Consider the following 22,927-nt stretch of genomic DNA (forward strand, 5'->3'; position numbering starts at 1 on the left):
CCGCAGCTGACAGCCGGGCCTTGCTTTCAACGGTTCCTCTACCTCGGCTCAGCAGGCCCCCGTGGCACCGCAGGCCGGACCGAGCTGCAGACGAGAGGCACTGGGCCTGGAAGGACGATGCTGCGCGGGAAGTCCCGGCTCAACGTAGAGTGGCTGGGCTACTCGCCCGGCCTGGTCCTGGAGAAAGATCCGCTCGCAGCAGCAAGAAAACAACGGGGTCCACGCGGGTAAGTCACGTGAGTGCCGGCGCCCCACGCCTGCGCGCGCTGCCTAGTCGCGTCACCACGCCGCGCCGCACCTGCGTGCTTCGCTCAGATACTTCCGGTGCGACCGGCCTAGTACTGCCACCCTCCAAGCTGCCGCCGAACCCTGCCGGTTACCTAGAGTCTGCTGCTGCCCTCGCGGCCACGCCATGGAGCGCCTTGATAAAGCAGCGCTGAACGCGCTGCAGCCCCCAGAGTTCAGGTATTTCTGAGTCCCGCTCGGTAGCCATGGCGGTTCGGCCCTGGCCTGGCCTGGCCTAGCGTGCACCATAGGGAAGGGAGGAGCCAAACGGGGTGGGCTTGGGTTAGGCCCCTCCGCGGTCAGCTGCAAGCTGATGAAGAGGGAAAATAGTTTGGAGCCTGCAGCGTCTGAACAGATGGCCCACCTTTCACCTAAATGGGCAGGCCTTCAGCTCTTGCTTCCTACATTACCTCTCCCTGTTGTTTGGCGAGCTTGCTGGTTTGTGGTCTCTCCTGTTCCAGGCGTGCTCTCACAGACACCCGGTCACGTTCATCTTGAGACCTTCCAGGGCCTACACATTTTGTAAATAACTTGTATGAATGGAGTAGAGGCTGGCCCTAGTGTGAAGCTGCTTCTCTTGAATGGAATCAGTTACTAGGCTGGGTGGGGACTAGTGACTGAACAGAAGCAAATATTAATTGACATCATAAGATTTCTTAATTCTTAGTTTAGTTAACTACTTAGTTTTCAGCTTTAGAAGAAAAGGAAGTTGAACTCAGATGAGTCACACAATTAGACCACACTGTTACTATGCCTTGAAGATGGGCATCTGACCACACCTACTGACTCCAAAACACTCTTCCAAAACACTCTCCAAAACACTCTCGTGACGTTAAGGGGGATTTTCTTTTGGTAAAGTTGACCGTTTATGAGAATACAAATGCTATTCATACTAAGCACAGTAAGAATACAGTATAATGTCTACACTGTTAGTAGCGGCTTCTAATGGAATTTTCAAAGAAATCTTAAAAGAATTCTGCTGTAAGTCTTGACTGTCACACAAAGGAATGTGCTGATCTCTGTCTGTTCAGTGTTTGGTGCGGAAATTTGAAGTAGGAAAACCAAAAAGTGTTAACGAGTAGGAGCTTGAGAAGGTTCATTGGGGACGTTCTTTTTGTATGGTTAATATTAATTTTGGTTTTCCCATCCATTCCTCATTTCTTACAGGTCTCAGCATCTCAGCAACTTTCAGTCAGAGATAAAAAATAAATCAATCAAATGGTATCCATTTTTTTAACAATATGTCACTGATTCTGCCTCACCTGGTTTATGCCAACAGTACCAACAGGTGTGGAGAGAGGGCTATGGCTAGAAGCAAGACAAGGAAAAAAGGGGGTATAAACACTAGGGAAAGTTGGTTAGTTATTTTCTTTTATATTTGTATCATTAGCTTTGACTATCTAGTCATGTGCTTTGGACATTGTGGACAATGACAGACTGCAAGTGTGTTCCACTGGATTGTATTAACTACTGCTACTTAAGCCATCTTACTTTGTATGAGTACACCCTGTGATGTTTGTGGAATGACAGAATCATCTAAAAACACATTCCTCAAAAAATATTTTCCTGTTCTTAAATGGTGGATAACTACTCAATCTTAAATTACTGAGCTTATCACAGAAAAGAATAATTAAAAATTTGAAGTTTAAAGAGAGTAGTAAAAAATGTACTGAAAATAATAGGGCGGGCACAGATCCCATTATGACAGCTGGGAATCCAGCATGGGACTGACCCAGACCCCCTGAACTTGGGTGACAGGATAGCTGGGCAGTCTATAGGACCTCTGGCAGTGGATCCAGGATGTATCTCCCACATGTGCAAAGAATGTAATCAAGACAGAAAGTTTACTACTGTGCAGTTTTAAGAGACATAATAATTTTCTTCTTGTGCATTAGCTATTTACAATTAGTGGCCTTGGGGCTCTGCTACTTTATTGAACTTTCACCTATAGTTTCATATTTTCTCTCCCACCCATGGTTGCCATTGTTTTATTCTTTTTATAGATTTAGTCATTTTTTAATATTTTATATATATATATATATATATATATATGGAATTGTAGAATATGTTTACTCTCATTGTATGTGTGCGCTTGCGCGCACGCACTCATACACACACACACACGAATGCATGTGCACACAGAGATAAAGAAATGGCTGTATCTGTATAGAGTTCTTAGCCAGATAGGCATAGGGCACAATGCTACACTAAATTTACTCAAAGCTTCCTTCATCATCTGTATGTCCTGTCCCAATACTGCTATCAAGCTACCCATTTTAGGCTTTTATTTGGAGTTTCATAGCATAGCCATTAATACCTTTGTCTTTTCTGTTTACTGGTCCAGTCCTCTAGTTGGAGCAGAAGCATGTACAGTCCTTGGGGAGGAGCAGTTTGCAGGCAAATGGGTGTTGGGTTTTTTTCCCATGAAATTTCAGGGTTAAGCGTGCCGGTGAGTGCCAAGCTGAGGGTCAGGGTCAGGTATACTATGCGCATGTGCATGCTCGCTCCTTTGGCATGTTTGGGAAGGAAGAAGCTATTTGCCTCTGAATTCTTTTATCTTCAGGAGGGTAATTATCATGTTTGGATATGGCTTGTGAAAATTCTGTTTTTTTCACTTCTTCTAGAAATGAAAACTCGTTAGCTTCAACCCTCAAGACACTCCTGTTCTTCACAGCTTTAATGATCACAGTTCCTATTGGGTTGTATTTTACAACTAAGTCTTACGTATTTGAAGGTAATTTTTACATGCTTGAGGACATTTTTCATTTATACTTTGTTTAATGCTTTTATGAATCTTTTTATTGTAAACTTGTTATTCCTTTTGTAAACTTGTTATGTCTCTTTGTGGTGATGCATGACTATAATTCTTGGCAGGTGGAGGCAGAGTTAAGGCTGTATAAAAGAATTGGTGACCAAGCTGGGCTACATGAGACCCTGTCTCCAAAAAAAAAAAATTAAAAATTTTTGGATATGTATTACACATAATGTATTACTTTAAATGCTTTACACGAGTTTATCTATAGAATCCCCACAAAACTTCTGAATTAATTTGTAGTATTTTATAAATGTGGTACAAAACAGTTAAATGATTGTGGTCTGCACTACAAAGGGTGGAAATGGGAGATGAAAACAGGGTAATTCCAAGATCTGTGTCATGGGCATTCTTCCCTTGACTTGCCTTATGACACTACGGAACTGTGACTTGTCTTTCCTATGTTATAAAGGTGGAACTATAAACTAAAGCAACATTTTCTCTCATTGCTCTTAAATATCTGCCTACTTGTATAAAATTAGATTTGTGCTACAAATGTGCATAAGAAATCATGTTGATGTTAAAAATAAACAACCATTGGTATTTTCTGATTTCTATAGAGCAACCTTTCATGTAGAACTAATTTTAAGCTATAAATAATTTTTTATAAGTGCCTGTCATTGTATTTTACACGGGGTTATATTTTTTTTTCATATACGTTTTTTATGGCAGCCAATGGTACAATGTCAAGAAAATTTCCTAATAGCTAGTGTGAATTTCAAAATGTAAAACTGGGTATGATAGTAGATACCTGTAATACTGGTACTTAAGAATGAGACAGGAGATCTCACGTTCCTAGTCACCCTGGCCTAGAGAGTGAGATTTTGTATCTATTTGGGAACAGAAAGAAGAGGAGGAGGAAAATACCATATTATCTCTGCTCATTCTAACAAGCCATTCTGTCTCTCATGTACATTTGTTTTTTGTCTTCTTTTTCTTTTTACGACTTCATTTTTTATAGTTCTTTTTATTTTATATTTTTATTATTTCTTTTACTTTTTGAAATACAATATACATTTTTTCATTTCTCCCTTCCCTCCCGCCAAAAGCTCCCATATTCCCCTCCTTGCTATCTTTCAATTTCATGATCTTTTTTTCATTAATCCTTTTGTATGTCCCTAAATAAATAAGTACAGCATGTTCAGTCTGCATAATTTTACTTGTATGTATATATTTTCCAGGTTGCCCATTTGATAGTGAATATCCAATTGGTGTGTTTTTCCCTGTGGAAATTTTTTTTCTCTCACTCTTAGCTTTCCTTAGTTGCCTGAAGTTCTTTGCAAAGGGTGAGGCATCTTGGGCTTTTCTGCATTCATATTAGCATATTTATTATTGTTATTGTTGTTCAGCTCTTTTAGGCAGTCATGTTGGTGAGACTTTAAGGATATAGCTTGTGACGTTACTAGGAGGCACAATCTCATAGCAAACTCCTTATTCCTCTGCCTCTTACAGTCTTCCTGCCCCTTCTTTTGTGCTGTTGCCTGAGCCTTGGGTGTGGGAATTATTTTTTGATAATATTCATTGGGACTAGGTTACAGAACCCTGTGTTTTGATTCGTTGTTTTCTGTACTGGTCTTCATTCCAAACAAAATTTTTTAAGTCTTTGAGTTTTGCAGTTTGGTAAGTGTGGAATAAGATGAATTTTTTTCTTTTTTGATAGGTGCCCTTGGAATGTCCAATAGAGACAGCTACTTTTATGCTGCAATTGTTGCCGTTGTTGCTGTCCATGTGGTTCTGGCCCTGTTTGTCTATGTGGCCTGGAATGAAGGTTCAAGACAGTGGCGTGAAGGCAAACAGGATTAAAGTGAACATCACCTTTTGATAGCATGGAATTTATTTTTTGACTATGTTAAGTACTTCTGGGATATTGATAATAAGTACATTTTGTTTGAATAAAGTTGAAAACATCTTAAAATCAGTCTTAAGTAGTCAGTCGCATTTGGCTAGATTTTGACCCACCCAATAATATGGTCACTTTGAACTTTGAATCAGCATTTTCAAATGAAAATTTGGAAAAGTTAAATAGTTACAAATGTGTATGTTAAGAGAGTTATATCGTATCCTAGGACAAATTTAATTACCTTATAACAACAAAAAATGTATATCAATTTGCCTTATACTTGCTTTTCAGTTTTATTTATTTGGGTAGATTCGAATTTCCTGTGGAAAGTTACCTAAATTGTAGGCAGTGTAGATAATCTGCATGTCACTGAGGAATGATAACTCTCACATTCCATTTAATGGGGAAAGTGGCTGAAATCACACTCATTCATACAAAGAATTTAGGATTACTGAGACAAGGAATTGAGCTGGTTGTCAGCATTGTGCTTATCATACTAACACTGTGTCCTCATTTTTATTTGAAATTAGGCTTCAGTTGAAAAGTTTATCAAAATCCCATTTAATGTGTTGTCCTACTTTCAAATAGATAATGTATGATAAGTATTAGAATGCCAAAATATTAAGCTTTCACACATGAGTGTATCCAGTCTTGAACACATCAGATTTCTTAGGAGGTATTCTTGGAGCTTGTGTTAAGTTTCATCCTGTATTTATAGATAATCCTTCAAGTCTTTTTTGATGAGAACACCCCATGCCCAGAAACAAAAGCCCTGTTAGCTTGCTTCGGTACCTTCAGTACTTGGTACTGTGTGTATGTAATCTAAAAATGGTGTCCCCAGATATTTATTTCTTATTACAGCTTCATAATATGTGTTCTATAAAACACGGGAAAAATACATACTAAAATAGAAAGTAATAATTTGACCGTTATGTTACTACCTGCAGATCATCAGTAGTTTAGTCCACAACCCCCATGCAGTTTTGAAAGATGTTTCTTAGTGATGGTTCCATACACAGTACAACCTTGGTTTAAGTTTTGATCTTGCCAACTTCACCAAAGAGCTGTTTGCAGTATTTCAGATATTTGATAACTTTCCATTGTCTTACAAATACATTCTATCTTTAGTCTTCTAAAATTCAAATTTTAATGTTTTTACCATAAAGTTAAATTTTGAGATAACTCAATTACTGTATAACATGTACATATAGCAAAACATTACATGAGACAATATAAGCTATATGCTTTTTGTGTTTATATATCAGTTAAATTTAATTGTAAAAATAAAAGTTCAAATACCTGTTACTAATAATCCTAATATAATGAATGTCCTTGCTTAAATGTTTGCCATTATTGACTTGTTTGTCTGCTGTTATTTTTATGCTGTGGAACTAGACTAGAGAAATAGAGAGGTGATTAGACATAAAGATATATTTGTGTTATATTATTATTGCAAAAATTAATTAATGTGCTTATTGAAGGATTGTTCTTAATTCTTAAATTTAACTGTTGTGTGTAATTTGTATTTAAAACAGTATTTTAAATATAAGGGTCTTTATTTTGTAAAGACAGCAATGTTTAGTATCATGATATTTGAGTCTGAGACATTGTGTGCTAGATTTCTAGATGGTTACTTTATTAGGAAGCCTATTATTATATTTAGAATTGTCCACTCAATTTCTTCTTCTATAATGCTGAGGGTTTTTCCCCTTGTAATTTAGGGATCTTGTACTATTTGTAAAATACACTGTTGGGTTATTTTGTTTGATTTCAAACATTGATAACTAAATAATGGTACAGGTCATTTAAAGTGTTTTAACCAGGGATACATGTAAACACATGTAATTTTCCCTTGGGAATAAAGTACAATGTGTTTGAACATTAAAATCAAATATTCACATTGATACCTAGAATTATTACAGAATAGATTTGTTTTCAAAGCTGTTAATTGTTCTCTAGGATTTTGACTGCTCATGCATGATTTTGCTGCTGTTAGCTATGTTAATGATTGTGGTGTTTGACATATAGACATTTTTTTTCAAAGTTTCTAACTAGTTTCCTCTTGCACAAAGCACATATTTCATGATGTATTAGAAGAAAAGCTATAGTTGAACTGTTAAATGTTTTCCGGCAGGAATATGTTCACTGATGTTGAAAACCTGATTGTAATAGTAATCTCAATTAGGGAGTATAACTTGAAATGTCAGTTCAAGCTACTAATTTTACCCCATTTATTGTAACAATACCTTCCTCATCTTTTGATTTTTCTCCTAAATAATTTTTCCCCAATACTGAAGAAATGGAAGTCTGCCGTAAGATGCATCTGCTATCATTCATTCTTCAAATGGCTGCCAATTCATTTGTTACAGTAGCATTCTGGTTTGTAATGAGTGTAAAGAATTTTAAGTCTGCTATTCAAAATAACTGGGTGTTTCATGGGAATCTAGTAGTAATTATAATAACTTGAAAGTTTACAGCAGAAAAGTCATACTGAGCCAGCTGTGGTGGCATATACCTATAATACCTGTATTTGGAAAGCAGATGCAGGAGGATCAGGAGTTCAAAACAAAAATTTGGCCTTACCGAAAGAAGGAACGAATGGGCTTGTATTTATTTTTATAAAAATTTTAGATAGATGAAACATTCAAATAGGTCACTAAAAGTATTTTGACAAGTAAGATGCACCTAAGGAAGGCTAAAGGTACAGGTACAGGAAAGAAAGGATTGAAATCCTGTTTTACATGTATCCACTATGTCTCCAGTTAGTTTCATATTTAGTGCCTAGGCATAGCAAATTTGTAGACTTGTTAGGCCCATTTGATAATTGGTTCAATGATGGCATAGTATTTGTCACTTGTCTTAGGCCAACGGCAGGTTTCTTTCCTCTCAAGTGTTCTCTCATTCACTAGTAAACTATACAACCATTCCGATTATACTCCTGGCTTTTAAGTTCATTTTCACCAGAGTTGTGCTGCAGTGCACTCTGATAGCTTGACAAATTTTCCCCCCCAGGGGATGGAGTTAATCATAAAAATAAATTACTCTAATAGGCATTGGGAAGCTGCCCATCAATACATAACTTGTGAATAGCTTAACCCTTCATTCCTTAGAGAACTCTAGAATCTCTCCATATCACTGCCAGCCATGCTTACACATGTGTTAATTGCTATGTGTGCTTGAAGTAGCTGTTCTTTTTAAGATGTTTTGTAAGTCATATTGTCAGGTATACAATCTAGTCTTCCTTCCACGTTTGGTGAAATCTCACTGAACAGGAATAATAGCAATAGCTAACAACATCTGCACAGCACCTTACAGTTTGCAAAGAACGTTCACATATTCTTGTCTGAGTTTGCATAGTGAACATGTTACAGAGATGTCCCTTGATGTCAATGCTGAGTGTTAGAATTTTCAGTCACCAGTGTCACTGGCTGTGCTATGGCCACTGGCTGGGGGTGGGGTGGTGGGTGGGAGTGCCAATGCAGTCTGTAAAGCTTGTGTCATCATAATGAGCCCTGGATTTCTTAGCCACTTGCATCAGACTGACTTGTTAAGTGATGCATTTCTAGTCTTTTCCTAAATGGGTTTTGTATTCAGTATATTGTAGCCTGTAATTTGTATTAATTTACCACCTGTTGTCATTAAAAACGTATGTGTAATGCTATTGTGTCCTCATTCAGTGGATATTGTTTTGTTATGTTTTTGCATCTGTTTATAATGTAATGTGCAGAGCGCAGTTTTTAAATGTGTGCTTTCTTCTGTGTGTGCCATACAGCATAAGAGTGGAGCTGTCAAGGATGTTTACTATATCACATATAAGTAGAATGGAGATATTTGGGTTGGGATGGATTGGTTATATTCCAACTAGAGTGAGCCAGTTAGAATTGATGTGAAGATAGGTTAAAGAAGGCTTTCTCCGGCCAGATGTGGAGGTACACACCTGTAATCTCAGCACTTGGGTGGTGAAGTTCAAGTTCATCCTGAAATGCATACTAAGTGTGAAGCCACACTGTGCTACATGAGATCCTGTTTGAAAACACAAATTAATCTTGTAAGTTTGGGGGAGTAAATGGATTTCAAATACCACTAAAGGAATGAGGTTGAAAGGTATTTGAGACTAATTAAGAGAAGAAAATTCCAGGGGAACATCAGCATCACAAGACACAATCATGACTAATTTCCTGCATCTTGTTTATTACACCGACTTCAGCTCCTTTTAGTGCTCCCGAGGACTCCAACTAATCCTTAGTAATAAATACCATCTCATTCCAGCTATCATTTGAAAGGTCTTAGTTTCAAAAGAACAGATAATGAGATGTCCAGGAAGCTCAGGACACAGGTAATAGCACTATAGAAACCAAAAATGCTCCTTCTATGGTTACTGGAACCAGAGTGTGGAATGCAATTAAAAACTACCAACTGTGCAAATGTAACCCAGACCTTTTAACTCCAAACCTCTGAGGGTGAAGCCTGGAAATCAAGGACAAGTTAGTGGGCTCTCATGTGCCTCCTGATGGAACCTGCTAGAACACATTTTCAGTTTTGTCTCTAAATGGGCATTTTTAAATGCTGGAATTGAAGATATTTGTTTAAAATATGACTATGCTTTACAGTAATTATTTATGTTAATCTATGAGGACTATGCCCTAAGAAATAGGGAGGTCCCAGTACAGTCTCCCTGTACCAAAATTTGTCAGTTGTGATTAAGAAGAGGACCAAATGCAGTAGTTCTTTCTCCTATCTGTACTCGTGGGTGTATGTTCCTGGGACTCTCTAGCTCTGAAGCCCTATAGCATTCCCATTTTCATGTCTCTTACTCTTTCTGTCACCAGTGCACCTGCTTATCGTTGCACATCTCAAGTCCCTTATGTAAAACGGCAGAGTATTTTTCTAGAATGTACACAAATCCTTTTGTACACTTTGTCACATGTAGACTGTTTATAATACCTAATACCATGCAAATTCTATATAAATAGTTGTCATAGTGTTCTTCCTATATTGTATGGAGCACAATATAAAGAAAATCTATCCATTTTCAGTACAGTTAAAATTTTCCAAAAATTTCTATCATCAGTAGCTGATAAAATTCATACATAGGTAAGCCACATATGTGGAGGGCCAGCTATATTTCTGTATTTCCGTAGCTCCTACTTAAAAACAGTCCTGTTTGTCCACTCCTATTCTCCTTGGACCAACTAAAATTTAAAAGTGAGTAAATAGGGAAAATTAATAGAGCTCAATAAATGAAACAAGCCAAAAAAGTTAAACCAATCTTTCAAACGAGTTGGCCAAGGGGATTTGATGGAATGGCCAAGATTCACATTCTCTTCCTCACTCTGTTTGACCACTATAGAAGATATAAATGGGATGGGACAATAACTCCATTCCCTATATATTTGGACTTCTGTAACAAAGCATTACTCAGTCAGTGGGTTCACCTATTGTAAAGCAGGGTTTCACGGCACACTGCTATGATCCCAGTGCTCAGGAAGTGAAATCAGGAGAAGTATAAGTTCAAGTTCATCCTGGGTTAAAGTGCAAGTTTAAAGACAGCCTGAGATACATGAGACTGTGAAGGAGAGGAGAGAGAAGAAAGGGAGAGAGAGAGAGAGAGAGAGAGAGAGAGAGAGAGAGAGAGAGAGAGAGAGAGAGCTATATTTCTTCAAAATGCTAGAGGTCAGAATTATGAGATCAAGGTGTGGTTAGAGTTGATTTTCCGGAGCCTCTCTCCTTGGCTTGCAGATGTATGTTTGATGTTTTTCCTGTCTTCAAATGAGTAATCCTCTCTGTAAGTTTATCTTAATCTCAGTTTATGAGGATCCCTGTCACACTGCACTAGGACCTTTCCTTAAAGAAAAAAATCTGAGATGAATATGAGAAGTACTTAACTTGGCATTCATTTATAACCACCAGATAAAGAAAGCTCCAATCTAGGAAATAAATGGGTAGACTATAAAACCTGGAATCCCATTGGTTGATTTTTATGCATAGGTCACAAGTTTCTCAACACATTAATGACAATGACAATGATGTGCTTCAGACAAGTTGACAGGTGGCTTCAAGGCCTAAACAGACATGTTTCAATTTTTGGTGTCTGCCTGAGTCCAGAAATGACCATGCATGCAGACAACATGCCAGTCAAATTTTGTTCCCACTCTGTGCGCCTAGTGCCTAGCTCTGGGACTGGCACAGAACAGATGCCAATTGCATGTACCAAGTAATCAATTGCCATTATCCCTATGCCCCTTTAGTGAATCCCCCACCTCTCTCTCTCTCTCTCTCTCTCTCTCTCTCTCTCTCTCACACACACACACACACACACACACACACATTAATATATGCTTTCTGGGTTCTTGAGCCATGGTGGGAGCTGATACCTGTATGAAATGAATGGTGAGAATTTCTTGCATTACTAAAAACACAATTATTCCCAGAAAAATAGTCCTTCTTTGTAGTTGATTTCATTTGAACACATTGTTCATCATAGCTCTGACTTGGGAAGGTAGGAAAGGCATGAAAGCAGGAACATAACAACTGGGTACATTATATCCACAGGCAAGAAATAGATATGAGAGCTGGTGTTCAACTCTTCCTTCTACTCATGCTCACATTTAGACTGTGTACCCAGTCCTCATTCAGGCGGTTTCTTACTCCACAGGGAAGTCTCACTGGAAGGTGTTCACAGATATAGCCGAAATTGTGTCTCTTAGGACATCAGAAGATCCAGTAAACTTGAAATGAAGATAAACTATCACAATAAATTGTGATAATTGTTTATGTCATTTGCTTTCCTTATTGCTACTAAAACGCCTTTCCTCCAGATGATAACCCTTGTGTGACTCTATGATGATAGCTTATGACTGTAGCCCACAGAACAGATTTAAACTTTTATAATTGACATATTTATTTTGTCATTATGTATGTGCACATGAGTGCACACATGTTATTATATACCACAGTGCACATGTGAATGTCAGCATACAACTTGAAGGAGTCAGTTCTCTCCGCCATGTGGGTTCTAGGGATCAAAATCAGGTTATTCTAAAAGGTATTTATTGGTATCTCATTATGGTATTCATTTATAATTCCTTAATGACATGTGGAGTGAAATATACTTATTTCAAACTGTGCATCTTATTTCAATTTATAGCACATTAGTATGTGCTGATTTTGCTTTAACACATTAGTATGGGTACACATGTTATGTGGGCATGCTTCTCTCTGTGTGTGTGTAAGCCAGAGATGGGCTTTGGATAGTGTTCTTCAGGAACCATTCACTGTTTTTGAGAGAGGGTCTCTCACTGATCCTGGGGCATGCTGATCACACTAGTTTGGCCATTCAGCACACCACAGGCATCTTCCTCTTAACATCCCCCAGTGCTAGATTATAGGCAGGTATTGGCATAGAAGCTTTTCTGTGTTTGCTAGAAGTAGAGTTCAGTCTCTCATGCTTGTGCAATAGCTTCACAGAGTTGTTCAATAACTTCACAGACTGAGCTATTTTCCTACCCATGACTACAATGTATCTTAATCATTTCATAATCCAGACAAAATTGTCACATTTTCAAAAATTCACCTTGTTTGTTTTGCCTATTGCTTCTCATTTTTAGAACAAGTAAGATGTTTTGTGAACTCTAAAATAAAATAAAATATTTGAATCAAGAAGGCAAACTTGGCTTTGGTCCTGCCATCCCTTCAACTAAGTGGTTGTCTAAAAATTCATTTTTTTTTTCAGAACCTCCATATGCTCTGGAAAGTAAAAGGAATGGTGAAGATGATTTGAAAAGTTGTGGTTTTGGTTGATTTTGCTTTTGTATTCTGCATCAACTACTAGAGTGGTCATGTCAACATTCAGGCATCTGAGTCTTTGGATGCCTCCTGATACATTTATCTTGAAAATTTTCCATATTTTGTGTCCAGGTTGAAATGGAGAGCTCTGAAATAGGCTGATACCTAGCAACCAGCTCTCTTCAAATACCTCATTGAATTGTGTTTGCAAAGAGCATCAGGGGAGAGAGTATAGACAGCAAAAATGGTAACCACGCTTCCCTGTTAATTTCATTTGGTGACTCACCCAGTCTGTCATGCGAAGATGGCATTGATCTAAATTGTGACCTTTTCTTCTATCTTCTGTCATTAAAATAATGCCAGTAAAAGGGCAGTGACTCACCACGAAAACAGATTCTTTTTCAGAAAATTAACAAAGCACTATCACGAAGAGCATGGACAAAGGGTCTTTTTATTCACCTTACCTGGTGAGCAAGCAGCTCATTAAGTGCCTCTTCTATAATAGGCTCTGTGCATTCAGTTATTTTGTTGATTTGCTCCTGTTTTGAATTTTCAGGTATTGAATGCACATGGTAATTTTCCACTGAATCAGTTACCAGTCATTATTGCCTCTATAATTCAAAGGGGCTTAGTGGGTTGGTTTTACATTACGAAATAGTTCTCATATGTAATTTATGGATCTGGAGTCTCACATATGCCCATATTAATATTCTGTCTCCATTTCTGTAAGTGGGTACTTGAAGTGATGGGAATGTTGAAATTACTGTTTTCCAATTATTAAATAAGCACATCACTAAGAAGAGAAACCTTGGAGTTCAGGTCTTAAAAATAAGACCTATCAATTATGCAGTTATTTCAACCTGGTCTACTCATATTAGAAAGGAAAATAATCATCACTTGTGTTTAATTTAAGCTGTATTTCCTTTTGTTTTCTAGGGATTAACTTCTTTTATTCTTTGGGAAAGCCCTTTTCAAAGATTTGTGTTGTTACTTCCTTAAATGATTAACAATATCTTTGTTCAAGTAACACTTTTGTTTTCAAAAGATATGTAGATTCTTTTTTTTGTCATAGAAGTTATCTTTATTTTTATATTTATTTATTTTTCTTATTTTACATATCGATCCCAGTTCCCTCTCCCTCCCTCCCATGCCCCCAGACCATCCTCCCATCCCATCATCCCACCACTCCACAGGGAGGGTGGTGCCTTCCAGGAGGAGTCAAAAAAAGCCTGTCACATTCTAGAAGGTAGCAGGGTAACAGACCACAATGCTTATATTCCCTCTATGAAATAAATGGTATATCAATACAACTTGGTAAACATTGATGCTCAATAAGGTTTTTTGGTTTTGTTTTGTTTCTTCGAGACAGGGTTTCTCTGAAGTTTGGGAGCCTGTCTTGGCACTAGCTCTGTGGATCAGGCTGGCCTCAAACGCATAGAGGTCACCCTGCTTCTGCCTCCGGAGTGTTGGGATCTAAGGCATGGACAACCATTGCCTGTCTTGTTCAGTAAGTTTCAACCCATAATACTATGTGTTCTTGAAAGCATGATGAATACACACAGCTGGAAGTGACAATCTCAAGATCATCTGGTATCAATATCCATTGTACAAGTGTTAAGGCTTGATGGGAGAATGCAGCAGCAACTTGTTGGTAGTCTCATACCAGCTCATGAAAATGCCAAGACAATAACTCACTCCAATTCCCAAATCCGTTCTCTTTTACATCAGAATGTTTAGAAATGGTAGTATGAATTTGGGAGAATTTTAACCTTATCTGGGAAAAAAATGTACAAAGGATCCTGATGGCTAAGCTCTTGGCTTAAAAGAGGATATTTGAAGATACTTTAAAAAAATGACTGCCTATTGTCCCCAATTCCGCAGAGAACAAGATGCTTTTACCTTTGCTTGGGGCCTGTAAGAATTCTTCCAAAATATATGGAAAAATTTCATGTCCTAACTTTATGGGCACTTACTTGAATATTACATTTTAAAACTTATTGGATATAAGTATTTTAATCCATTTATGGACAATAATACCACATTATATTGATACGTAAATATTTTTTGAGACAGAGGTTTGGTAAAAGCGTCATGACTCATATATTGAGAACCATTGATCTATAGCAATATGAACTTTCTCCCCTCCAAAAGTTTCATTAGTTTTAAATGAAGGCTGCCTGAACTAAAGGTAAATAAGCATGTTTCAGAATAGTTTGAAGTGAACACTTAGGGCAATACAATAATCCATTGACTCATCTAATGAAACTCTGGAAGCTATAAATAGTAAATCTTACTGGTTTCAAATTTCCATGGGGAGAAGTCTGTGCAATTGGATTCCATCAGCATGACCTCAGACTGCATCGTTCTTGAACTAATTTTCATGGGAGCTGATGCTGTGGAGATGAGACTTTATATTTCTATATGGATATTATTATGTCAAATATTTAGCGAGTGCAGTCTAGGTCCCCAATGCTTGGAAAGCACAGAAGTATGAATTGCAAGGTGCAGGAACGCAAATGCTCCCATATTGAAGATAGTAAATTGGATGGAAGAGGGATACTCGGATAGATGTCATGTGATGGGTAGACAAGAGTCGGTTCTGTGTATTGCACACCGAAGTCAATTCATATAGTGTGAAAGGCTTTATATGGTAATGGGTAATGGAGGTAGGTGCCTTTAATGTAAATTTGAAATACATAAAATAATGGAATATATTGTTTAGAGTTACATGAATGCATGGAAGAACAACTCTTTTATTAAAGAACTTCAGGAGGCATCACCATCCCTGACTTTAAGCTCTACTATAGTGCTCTAGTCCTGAAAACAACTTGGTATTGGCACAAAAATAGACAGGTAAACAAATGGATGTAGGTAACAAGAACAAATGGCAAAAACTACAGTAGACCAACAGATTTTAATTGAAAACACTGATATTAATCCACACACCTATGAACACCTGCTTTTTGACAAAGCAGCTAAAATTGTACAATGGAAGGAGGAACACATCTTCAAAAAATGGTGCTGGCATAACTGGATGCTGCTGTGTAGAAGACTGCAGATAGATCCATATCTATTGCCATGCACAAAACTTAAGTCCAAATGGATCAAAGACCTCAACATAAATCCAGCCACACTGAACCTCTTAGAAGAGAAAGTGGGAGGTGCCCTTGAACGAATTGGTACAGGAGACCACTTCCTGAACATAACTCCAGTAGCACAGACACTGAGATCAATAATTAATAAATGGGACCTCCTGAAACTGAGAAGCTTCTCTAAGGCAAAAGACACAGTCATTTTTATATTTTTAAATGGACTATACTACCTGAACTGACTCCTCTCAGAAGATGTAAGAAAGTTTTCTGACTGCTTTCTGTCTGTCATTGAACAGAAGATTCCAGAAAGAAGTGGCAGTTCCAAACAGAATGTACCACTAAGACAAATGTTCAACCTTTTGGGAGAGTCCTGCTTAAATCTTATTGGTCACAAAATGGTCATATGTTTCTAGGGCTGTCAAAAGGGCTGGTCTGATTTCCTAAGATTAAGGAAGACTTCAGTTGGGAGGAAAGGGGCAGGGGAACAAATTTATGCGTAAGAGTACCTGCCCCAGTTATAAACCTGAAAAGTAAAAGATTGGATTGAAGTGGTCAAAAGAGACATGGGGGACTGCTTAGGGAGCGAGTCAGTCCATCATTTGGAAGAGAGGAAAGAAAAGGATGTGTGCTTTGACTACTGTATGGCGAGGAAACTATTGTATTGTATTCTTTGTTTTGAACATTTGGTACATTGTAGTATAGACCTGAACCAAACAGTACTCCAAGGATTTTGCTTTGGGAAATTAGGGCAGCTCAGTTTAGCACAGGAGTAAGTCCTTACTATCTCTCCATGTTTCCATGTAATAGTTAAGAAAATAAAACAGATGATTTCTTTTAAATAAAAGACCAATAATTAAGAGGTTTACTTTTTCTACTCTAGAAAACTAGTGTTATTCATGATTAAGTGAATCAGTGCCATACATGGACCCAGCCTTAGGCAATTTACAACCTAGTTGTTGTTGAGCTCAGGCTATACCTTACTCTACATCATATTATATAAAAGTTGTTTTATTTTCAGGCTACTCCTTGGCTTAGGGACTCATTTGAGAAGTAGATTTTGTCATAGTTTTGGTGGAGAAGGACGACTGGAGCATCTGGGTGGACACAGAAATCGCACCATCTGTTGGTAACCCCATCCACTACAGAATGATGAATGGCCTTTTCCTGGGGACAGAAAGGGAGCCAGTCTGTAAGTGTAGGGAGAACTGAGACTGTGTAGACACAGGGCCATGCTAAAATCACACTAGGGAAAGCAGGCCCCATAAATTATCAGACACACTAGACCAAGGAAATAGTATAAATAAATGCCTTACCTGAGACACATCATGGGATGTATACCTTATAATGCAGTGGCATGGCCCCACACCTACCTATTCTCTGATACCTGATTGTGCATCACGGACTGAGGACTCCCAGATTGGGCTTGTTTACTAGCTGTTGACACAGCTACTTGGATGGCTGTCTTTAAACCCATTCATCTGTCTGCTCCTGGATCTGACCTACTTTTTTTCTGTTCCTGACTCTCAACAGTTTGGCTATCAACAACCTTAGAAGCTTTCCTAAAGCTTTCACTCAGGTTAAAAAAATGAAAAGAGAGCCACAATAAGTGAAGGAATTAGAAGCTGAGGAAAACAATTTATTTACAACATGATTTTGTAGCATTTGGCCTTTTGCTCTGCATCTTAAAGAGTTTCTTTCCCCATCACTGACTCCTATTCCCTCCAGGCACTGGTTTTGGTTCATCAACATAACTCTTACATTCCAGTTCCCCAACTCCATTATAGTCCACCGCAGCCTCTTTAATATCATTCTATAACCCGTGTGTGTGTGTGTGTGTGTGTGTGTGTGTGTGTGTGTGTGTGTGTGTATGTGTGTGTGCATTTAGCGATATGGATATATTTGCTGTGTGCTTTGTGATATGAAAGTTAATACCAGCAATAAAGATGACATAAGAGAATCCACACTTATGTCTTTGCCAGGCTACCAAGGTAGGTGGATTTTATAATAAGTTACTGTTATTAAAACTATTAAACCTTGTGAATATATTGCTATTCAATAAACAATGGGTATATGTGTTTGTTCCTGGAATAGCATGTTCGTGACAGTATTGTAGTGAGATATTCACTCTGTCTGTACCTGTTGCACTGACCACACCCATTGAGGATGGGAACAGGTGTGGATGTGACCTGGGGTAACTAGGTCTGGGGAAGAGGCCTCGGAGTGCTCTCTCACTTGCTGTATGGGGACAGAAAGCATCTGGAGGCATCCTTGGGACCAGGAAGCTGCTGGTGTTCATCTGTCTCTGTTGTAAGTTATTTCTCCCTGAATAAACATCTGTCCAGCCTATCTGTTTTTCCTCATCCTATTAAAGCATGATATCTGGTGTCAGGAGTGGGATATAGATGTCCACAGATCTGGGATCAGGTCTCATCCAGGCAGTGGCACACCAGGCCATGCTAATTTTAAGTGCTCACCACCTTACCACCTTACCTAGCTGGTTGTTGGTGGCACACGACTTTAATCCCAGCACTTGGGAGGCAGAGGCAGGTGGATCTCTGTGAGTTTGAGGCTAGCCTTGTCTACAAAACTAGTTCCAGGACAGGCTCCAAAGCAAAACAGAGAAACTCAAACTGTCTCATAAAAAAAACAAACAAACAAAACAACAACAACAACAAAAACCTCAAAAGGTCTTACCTTTATCCCAAACTGCTATGAAATCCATCACTTAGCCTAAGATGTTATTGACAATTTGGCAATTTTCCTGTCTCAACCTCTTGAGTGCTGAAATTGTAGGTGTGAAACCCCATGCCTGGTTCTACAGAGTATTTTTATATCTATTATTCAATTTGACCCCTAATTCTGGGAAGTAGCTACAGTAGGATTCACCTGCCTTTTTTAATAAAGAAAATGAAAACTCAGAGAAAGAAGTTCAAAGAATATATATATATATATATATATGATTCTCCTTTGCTTTCTTCCCTCCTTAATATACACAAAATTTGTCATTGTACACTTAAAAGTATCTGTCTATTTTATGTTACTATTTCCAAACCATAAAATAATTTACATTGTTCACTTGTTTTTTAGACAATTGCGCTGTTTGGGTTAATTTTTAGAAGCTTATTTTCACAGCAGCTAACAAAATCAATTCAATTACTTTTTGAAGCAAGGATGTTTTGCTTCCCACAGAAACGATGACTCATGAGGGCTGCCTGGGTCTCATTTATATTCCTCCCCAGCAGGTAATTTAAATGTAATTTATACAGAAACAGGAAGAAGGAAAGGAAAAGAAATAAGGAAAACTTTCATTTTTATTGTCCTCTGACAGCGAACTGAACTGAACATTAGTTAAACGAGAGAAAGCTGCCACGTTTCCTTTTAGTTTTGGTTTTTCAAAGATGGTTGTTTCTCTGTATTGTTTTGGAGCTTGTCCTGGAACTTGCTCTGTAGACCAGCCTGGCCTTGAACTCACAGAAATCCTCCTGCCTCTGCCTCCAGAGTGCTGGGAGTAAAGGCGTGCGCCACCAAAACCTGGCTGCCACATTTATTTGTGCACCAAATGTTCTTGACAACCATGTTGGTAATGGTAACTGGACTTATCTCTGTCCCACATGCAGGGAAAGTATATTTTGTGCCAATGTAAAGAAACATTTTCTTTAAAAATTTTCAAAAATTATTTTTATGTGTAAGGGAATTTTGCCTGCAGGTATGTCTGTGTACCACAGGTATGCTTTACCTGTGGAAACCAGAAGAGGGCGTGAGATCGATCCCCTGGAATGGTTGTTACTGACAGTTAGCCTTCATGTGGGTGCTGGGGATTGAGCTCATGTCCTGTGGAAGAATAGCCAGTGCTCTTAACTACTGAGCTATCTCTCTGGTCTCAATATACAGGTCTTGTTCTGCCAAGACCCTTCTGTTTGGTGCCTGGATGTAAATCTGGAAGTTAATTGGCAGTGTATGGGTCCTAGTACAATGAAGGAAGGGGAAAGAGGCCAGCATGAAGCTTGAGAGACTAGGTCAAGATCAAATGCAGTAGTGAGGTATGGCCTGAGGGTGGAGCACATGTATAATAACAATATCTCAGCTAATGTTTTTTTTAACACTCGCTTTTGTTTTATAATTAGAAATTTTTGGGAAGTTGGGAGCACAGTACCAAGCATGCAACAGACATGAAATGAGTATTTCTTGACTGCACAGCTGCTGGGATCAGGGAACGGAAAAATGACTTGAGGATGGACATAGGGTTGGCAGACTGGGGTGGAAGAAGAGCATGTTCAGGGAACATGAACTGCTGGCATTGAAATAATGGAAACTTCAAGTCCACAGTCTTGTAGATGTTACCACTGTGGCTTTACTACAAAGCTGTGAACTTTGAGTTAGATATGTTTCAGGTGAGCATCTCACTAGACACTTTCACTAGCTGTAGGAGTCAAGAGAGTATCTAGGTGTCCTTTTTGCTTTGTTTATCCAGAAAGCTGTAAGGAGTAAGGTTTTTCCTGCCATAGGTCCCACCGCCACTCCAGCCCCAATTAACACACACACAGAGACTCTGTATTTGATATTAATTCTGTTGGTCAGTTACTTGTTTCTTATCGGCTAGCTCTGTCTTAAGTATTAACCCATTTCTATTAATCTAAGTATTTCCACATGGTCTCATCTTACGGGAGCGTCAAGCTGGCATTGTGGTCTCCCCGGTCTCTCCATGTTGACTCCTCCCTACTACTTCCTGTAATCCTCCTTGTCTCCTAGCCTCACCGCTCTTGCTTTCCTATTGGCCAACAATGCTTTATCCATTAACCAGAAACATATTTACATAATGACATCTCCCATCAGAAAGCCATCAAAATGAATCTGCTGAAGTATGTAGCTCTTTTACACTTAATTGCCATATGATCCTCAGGGACCCTCACCCACTGCACCAACATTGAGCTTTGATGCCAACAACTAAAGAGCAACCAGTTAATTGTTTTTTTTTTTTTTTTTTTTTTTTTTCTCACTAGTGTCAGGGTTTCTCTAGCAGCTTTAGAAGGACTGCCAGTTGCACTGATGGAAAGGGGAAGAGAACTTACAAGTTGTAAGAGTTACTTTTCTTGTTTCTAGGACAAAAACAAGTGAAGAAAGGAAGTGTTTATTTTGGCTCATAGTTTAAGGGCACAGTGGATCATAGGGAGAATGCAGGGTAGCAGGATTGTGAAGTTACATTGCATCCTCAGTCAGGAAGAAAAGGCAGATAATGCAGATTCTCTGTTTGTTTTCTCCTTTTTGGGGTCTAGGACCATCCCATTGAATATTGGGTCTTCCCTCTTCAGTGAAACTTCTCTGGAAACACTCTCCCTCAAACCTAGAAGTATGTATCCATGGTGATTCTGTGATTAACTACCACAAAGAGATAGCCATCATTTCCTCAGTTGGTTTTATACCATGATTTCAACTTCATTCTACAGATGGAATTTGTGATCAGCTTTGTACCCTGAAAGGGTGAATTTCTACCTCCCATCCTTAGATTAAACTTCACTTATTGATTAATGTATACTGTGGAAAATTGATTCTGGAAAACTACCCAGAGAAAATGTAAATCTAATCCCATTACTAGCACAATCTACTTTGTGAAATTCTAGACTTCACTCAAAGGCTATGTTACATGGAAAACAATTGCAATTTAAAAATGTATGCCTTGGGGCTGGGTTTGTGGCTTAGTTGGTGGAATGCATACCTATAATGCACAAAGCCCTGGGTGTGATCCTTATCACCATATAACTGGGTACAGTGGCACAAGCCTGTAGTCTCATCACTTAGGAAGCAGAGATAAGGAAATCAGTAGTTTAAGGTGATGCTCAGCTATGTAGCAAGTATAAATATGAAGCCATCCTACTTCTTTCTTTTCTTTTCAAGTGAGCTTCTACCAGACTCACCTGTAGGTCTTTAATTATTATATTGTCAGTCTGCCTGCATTTCAATTGCCCTCAGCAGTTATTTATTTATTCTGAGTAGATGTGTAAGAAACTGCTGAATCCCCAGGTGACTTTGTTGTTTAAGTGAGTGCAGTCACGTCAAGAACACCAATGCCTCAGACTCACAGGAATTGTCAAAGCTTACCCTGGCTCAAGCTCGTGAAATTGTCAAAGCCTTCCTCTGGTACAAGTATGAGTGTTTGCAAATGATTGTCCAGTGTGTGCAGGAACTCAGATTAGCTAACTTGCCTCCTTGTGCAGCCTCCTTATTCAGCTGTATAATAAACTACAATAAACCTAGTTCCTTTAATGAGATATACAAAATAAACTTGCTAAGTTTCCAGGTTGCTCTTGTTGTGTCTATATCCATCAAATCACAGCTTTTCTGCACCTGTATTTGCCCTTTCTTCATTTCTTTGTAGTACCAGTCAGATTTCCAGGATCAAGGAATAAAGGACAAAGTGGGGTGATTCCCACCAGCAATGATTATTCCTCATATCCCATCCAAAACTTGGGGTTGTCAGAAAACATTAACTGGAGGGCTGCGAATAAACAAACAGATACAGGCATTTTTGTATTCGATGAATCAATTTCTCTATGCAAGCTTTCTTCCTAAGTATGCCTCATGACCTTTTGTATCTATGCTATCCTTCCTGTATTTATATTTAATAGCTTCAGAATTTCAGTGACTCTGGAGTGTTTCCTTACTCAATGAATCTCACTGACATGGGAGACCGAGATGGGGTTCAAAATGGTTGTTGTATATTAGAGATTAGCTACACCTTTCTCAGGAAGACCTTATCTATCCAACTCAAACATTATTTTCTACCACATACCTATAGCAGAAAAAAAAGAAGAGTGACTTACAGTATAATAACAACTCCTTCATTATTCCTTAATCTTTTATTCATTTCCCTTATGAACTAGGGGCATATGCTAAAGAGAAGATATTGTTCTTCCTGCATCCATAATAAACAACTGTAATTATTTGGTGAAATGTATTTCTTTTCCCTATAGGGAATGACTGCTTGCTTCAAGACTGAACAAAATGAGAAATTATGACATCACTGAACCCACTTTCAAAATTAATATGAAGCACTTGTCACAAAACATGGATCTTTGCAATGGGGAAATATGACTAATACCAAGTAAATCAGAAATA

General features: G+C 38.4%; 1 protein-coding gene across 1 annotated transcript; it reads left to right on the top strand.

Annotated features, from left to right (window-relative positions):
- Positions 1–326: 326 nt before the first annotated feature.
- Vma21 (vacuolar ATPase assembly factor VMA21) lies at positions 327–8,593 on the top strand. Its single transcript, XM_051178253.1, has 3 exons — positions 327–465; positions 2,910–3,019; positions 4,758–8,593. The coding sequence occupies exons 1-3, from the start codon at positions 413–415 to the stop codon at positions 4,898–4,900; spliced, it is 306 nt and encodes a 101-aa protein (XP_051034210.1). The 5' UTR covers positions 327–412; the 3' UTR covers positions 4,901–8,593.
- The last annotated feature ends 14,334 nt before the right edge of the window (positions 8,594–22,927 follow it).

Source organism: Phodopus roborovskii, unplaced genomic scaffold, assembly GCF_943737965.1.
Source record: "Phodopus roborovskii unplaced genomic scaffold, PHOROB, whole genome shotgun sequence".
Lineage (NCBI taxonomy): Eukaryota > Metazoa > Chordata > Mammalia > Rodentia > Cricetidae > Phodopus > Phodopus roborovskii.

Bases quoted from the DNA above. Each gene is read 5' to 3' on its own strand.
- Vma21 (XM_051178253.1), top strand. From the start codon at position 413: ATGGAGCGCCTTGATAAAGCAGCGCTGAACGCGCTGCAGCCCCCAGAG. The intron at 466-2,909 runs GTATTTCTGAGT...CACTTCTTCTAG, and splicing joins CTGCAGCCCCCAGAGTTCAG to AAATGAAAACTCGTTAGCTT. The intron at 3,020-4,757 runs GTAATTTTTACA...CTTTTTTGATAG, and splicing joins TAAGTCTTACGTATTTGAAG to GTGCCCTTGGAATGTCCAAT.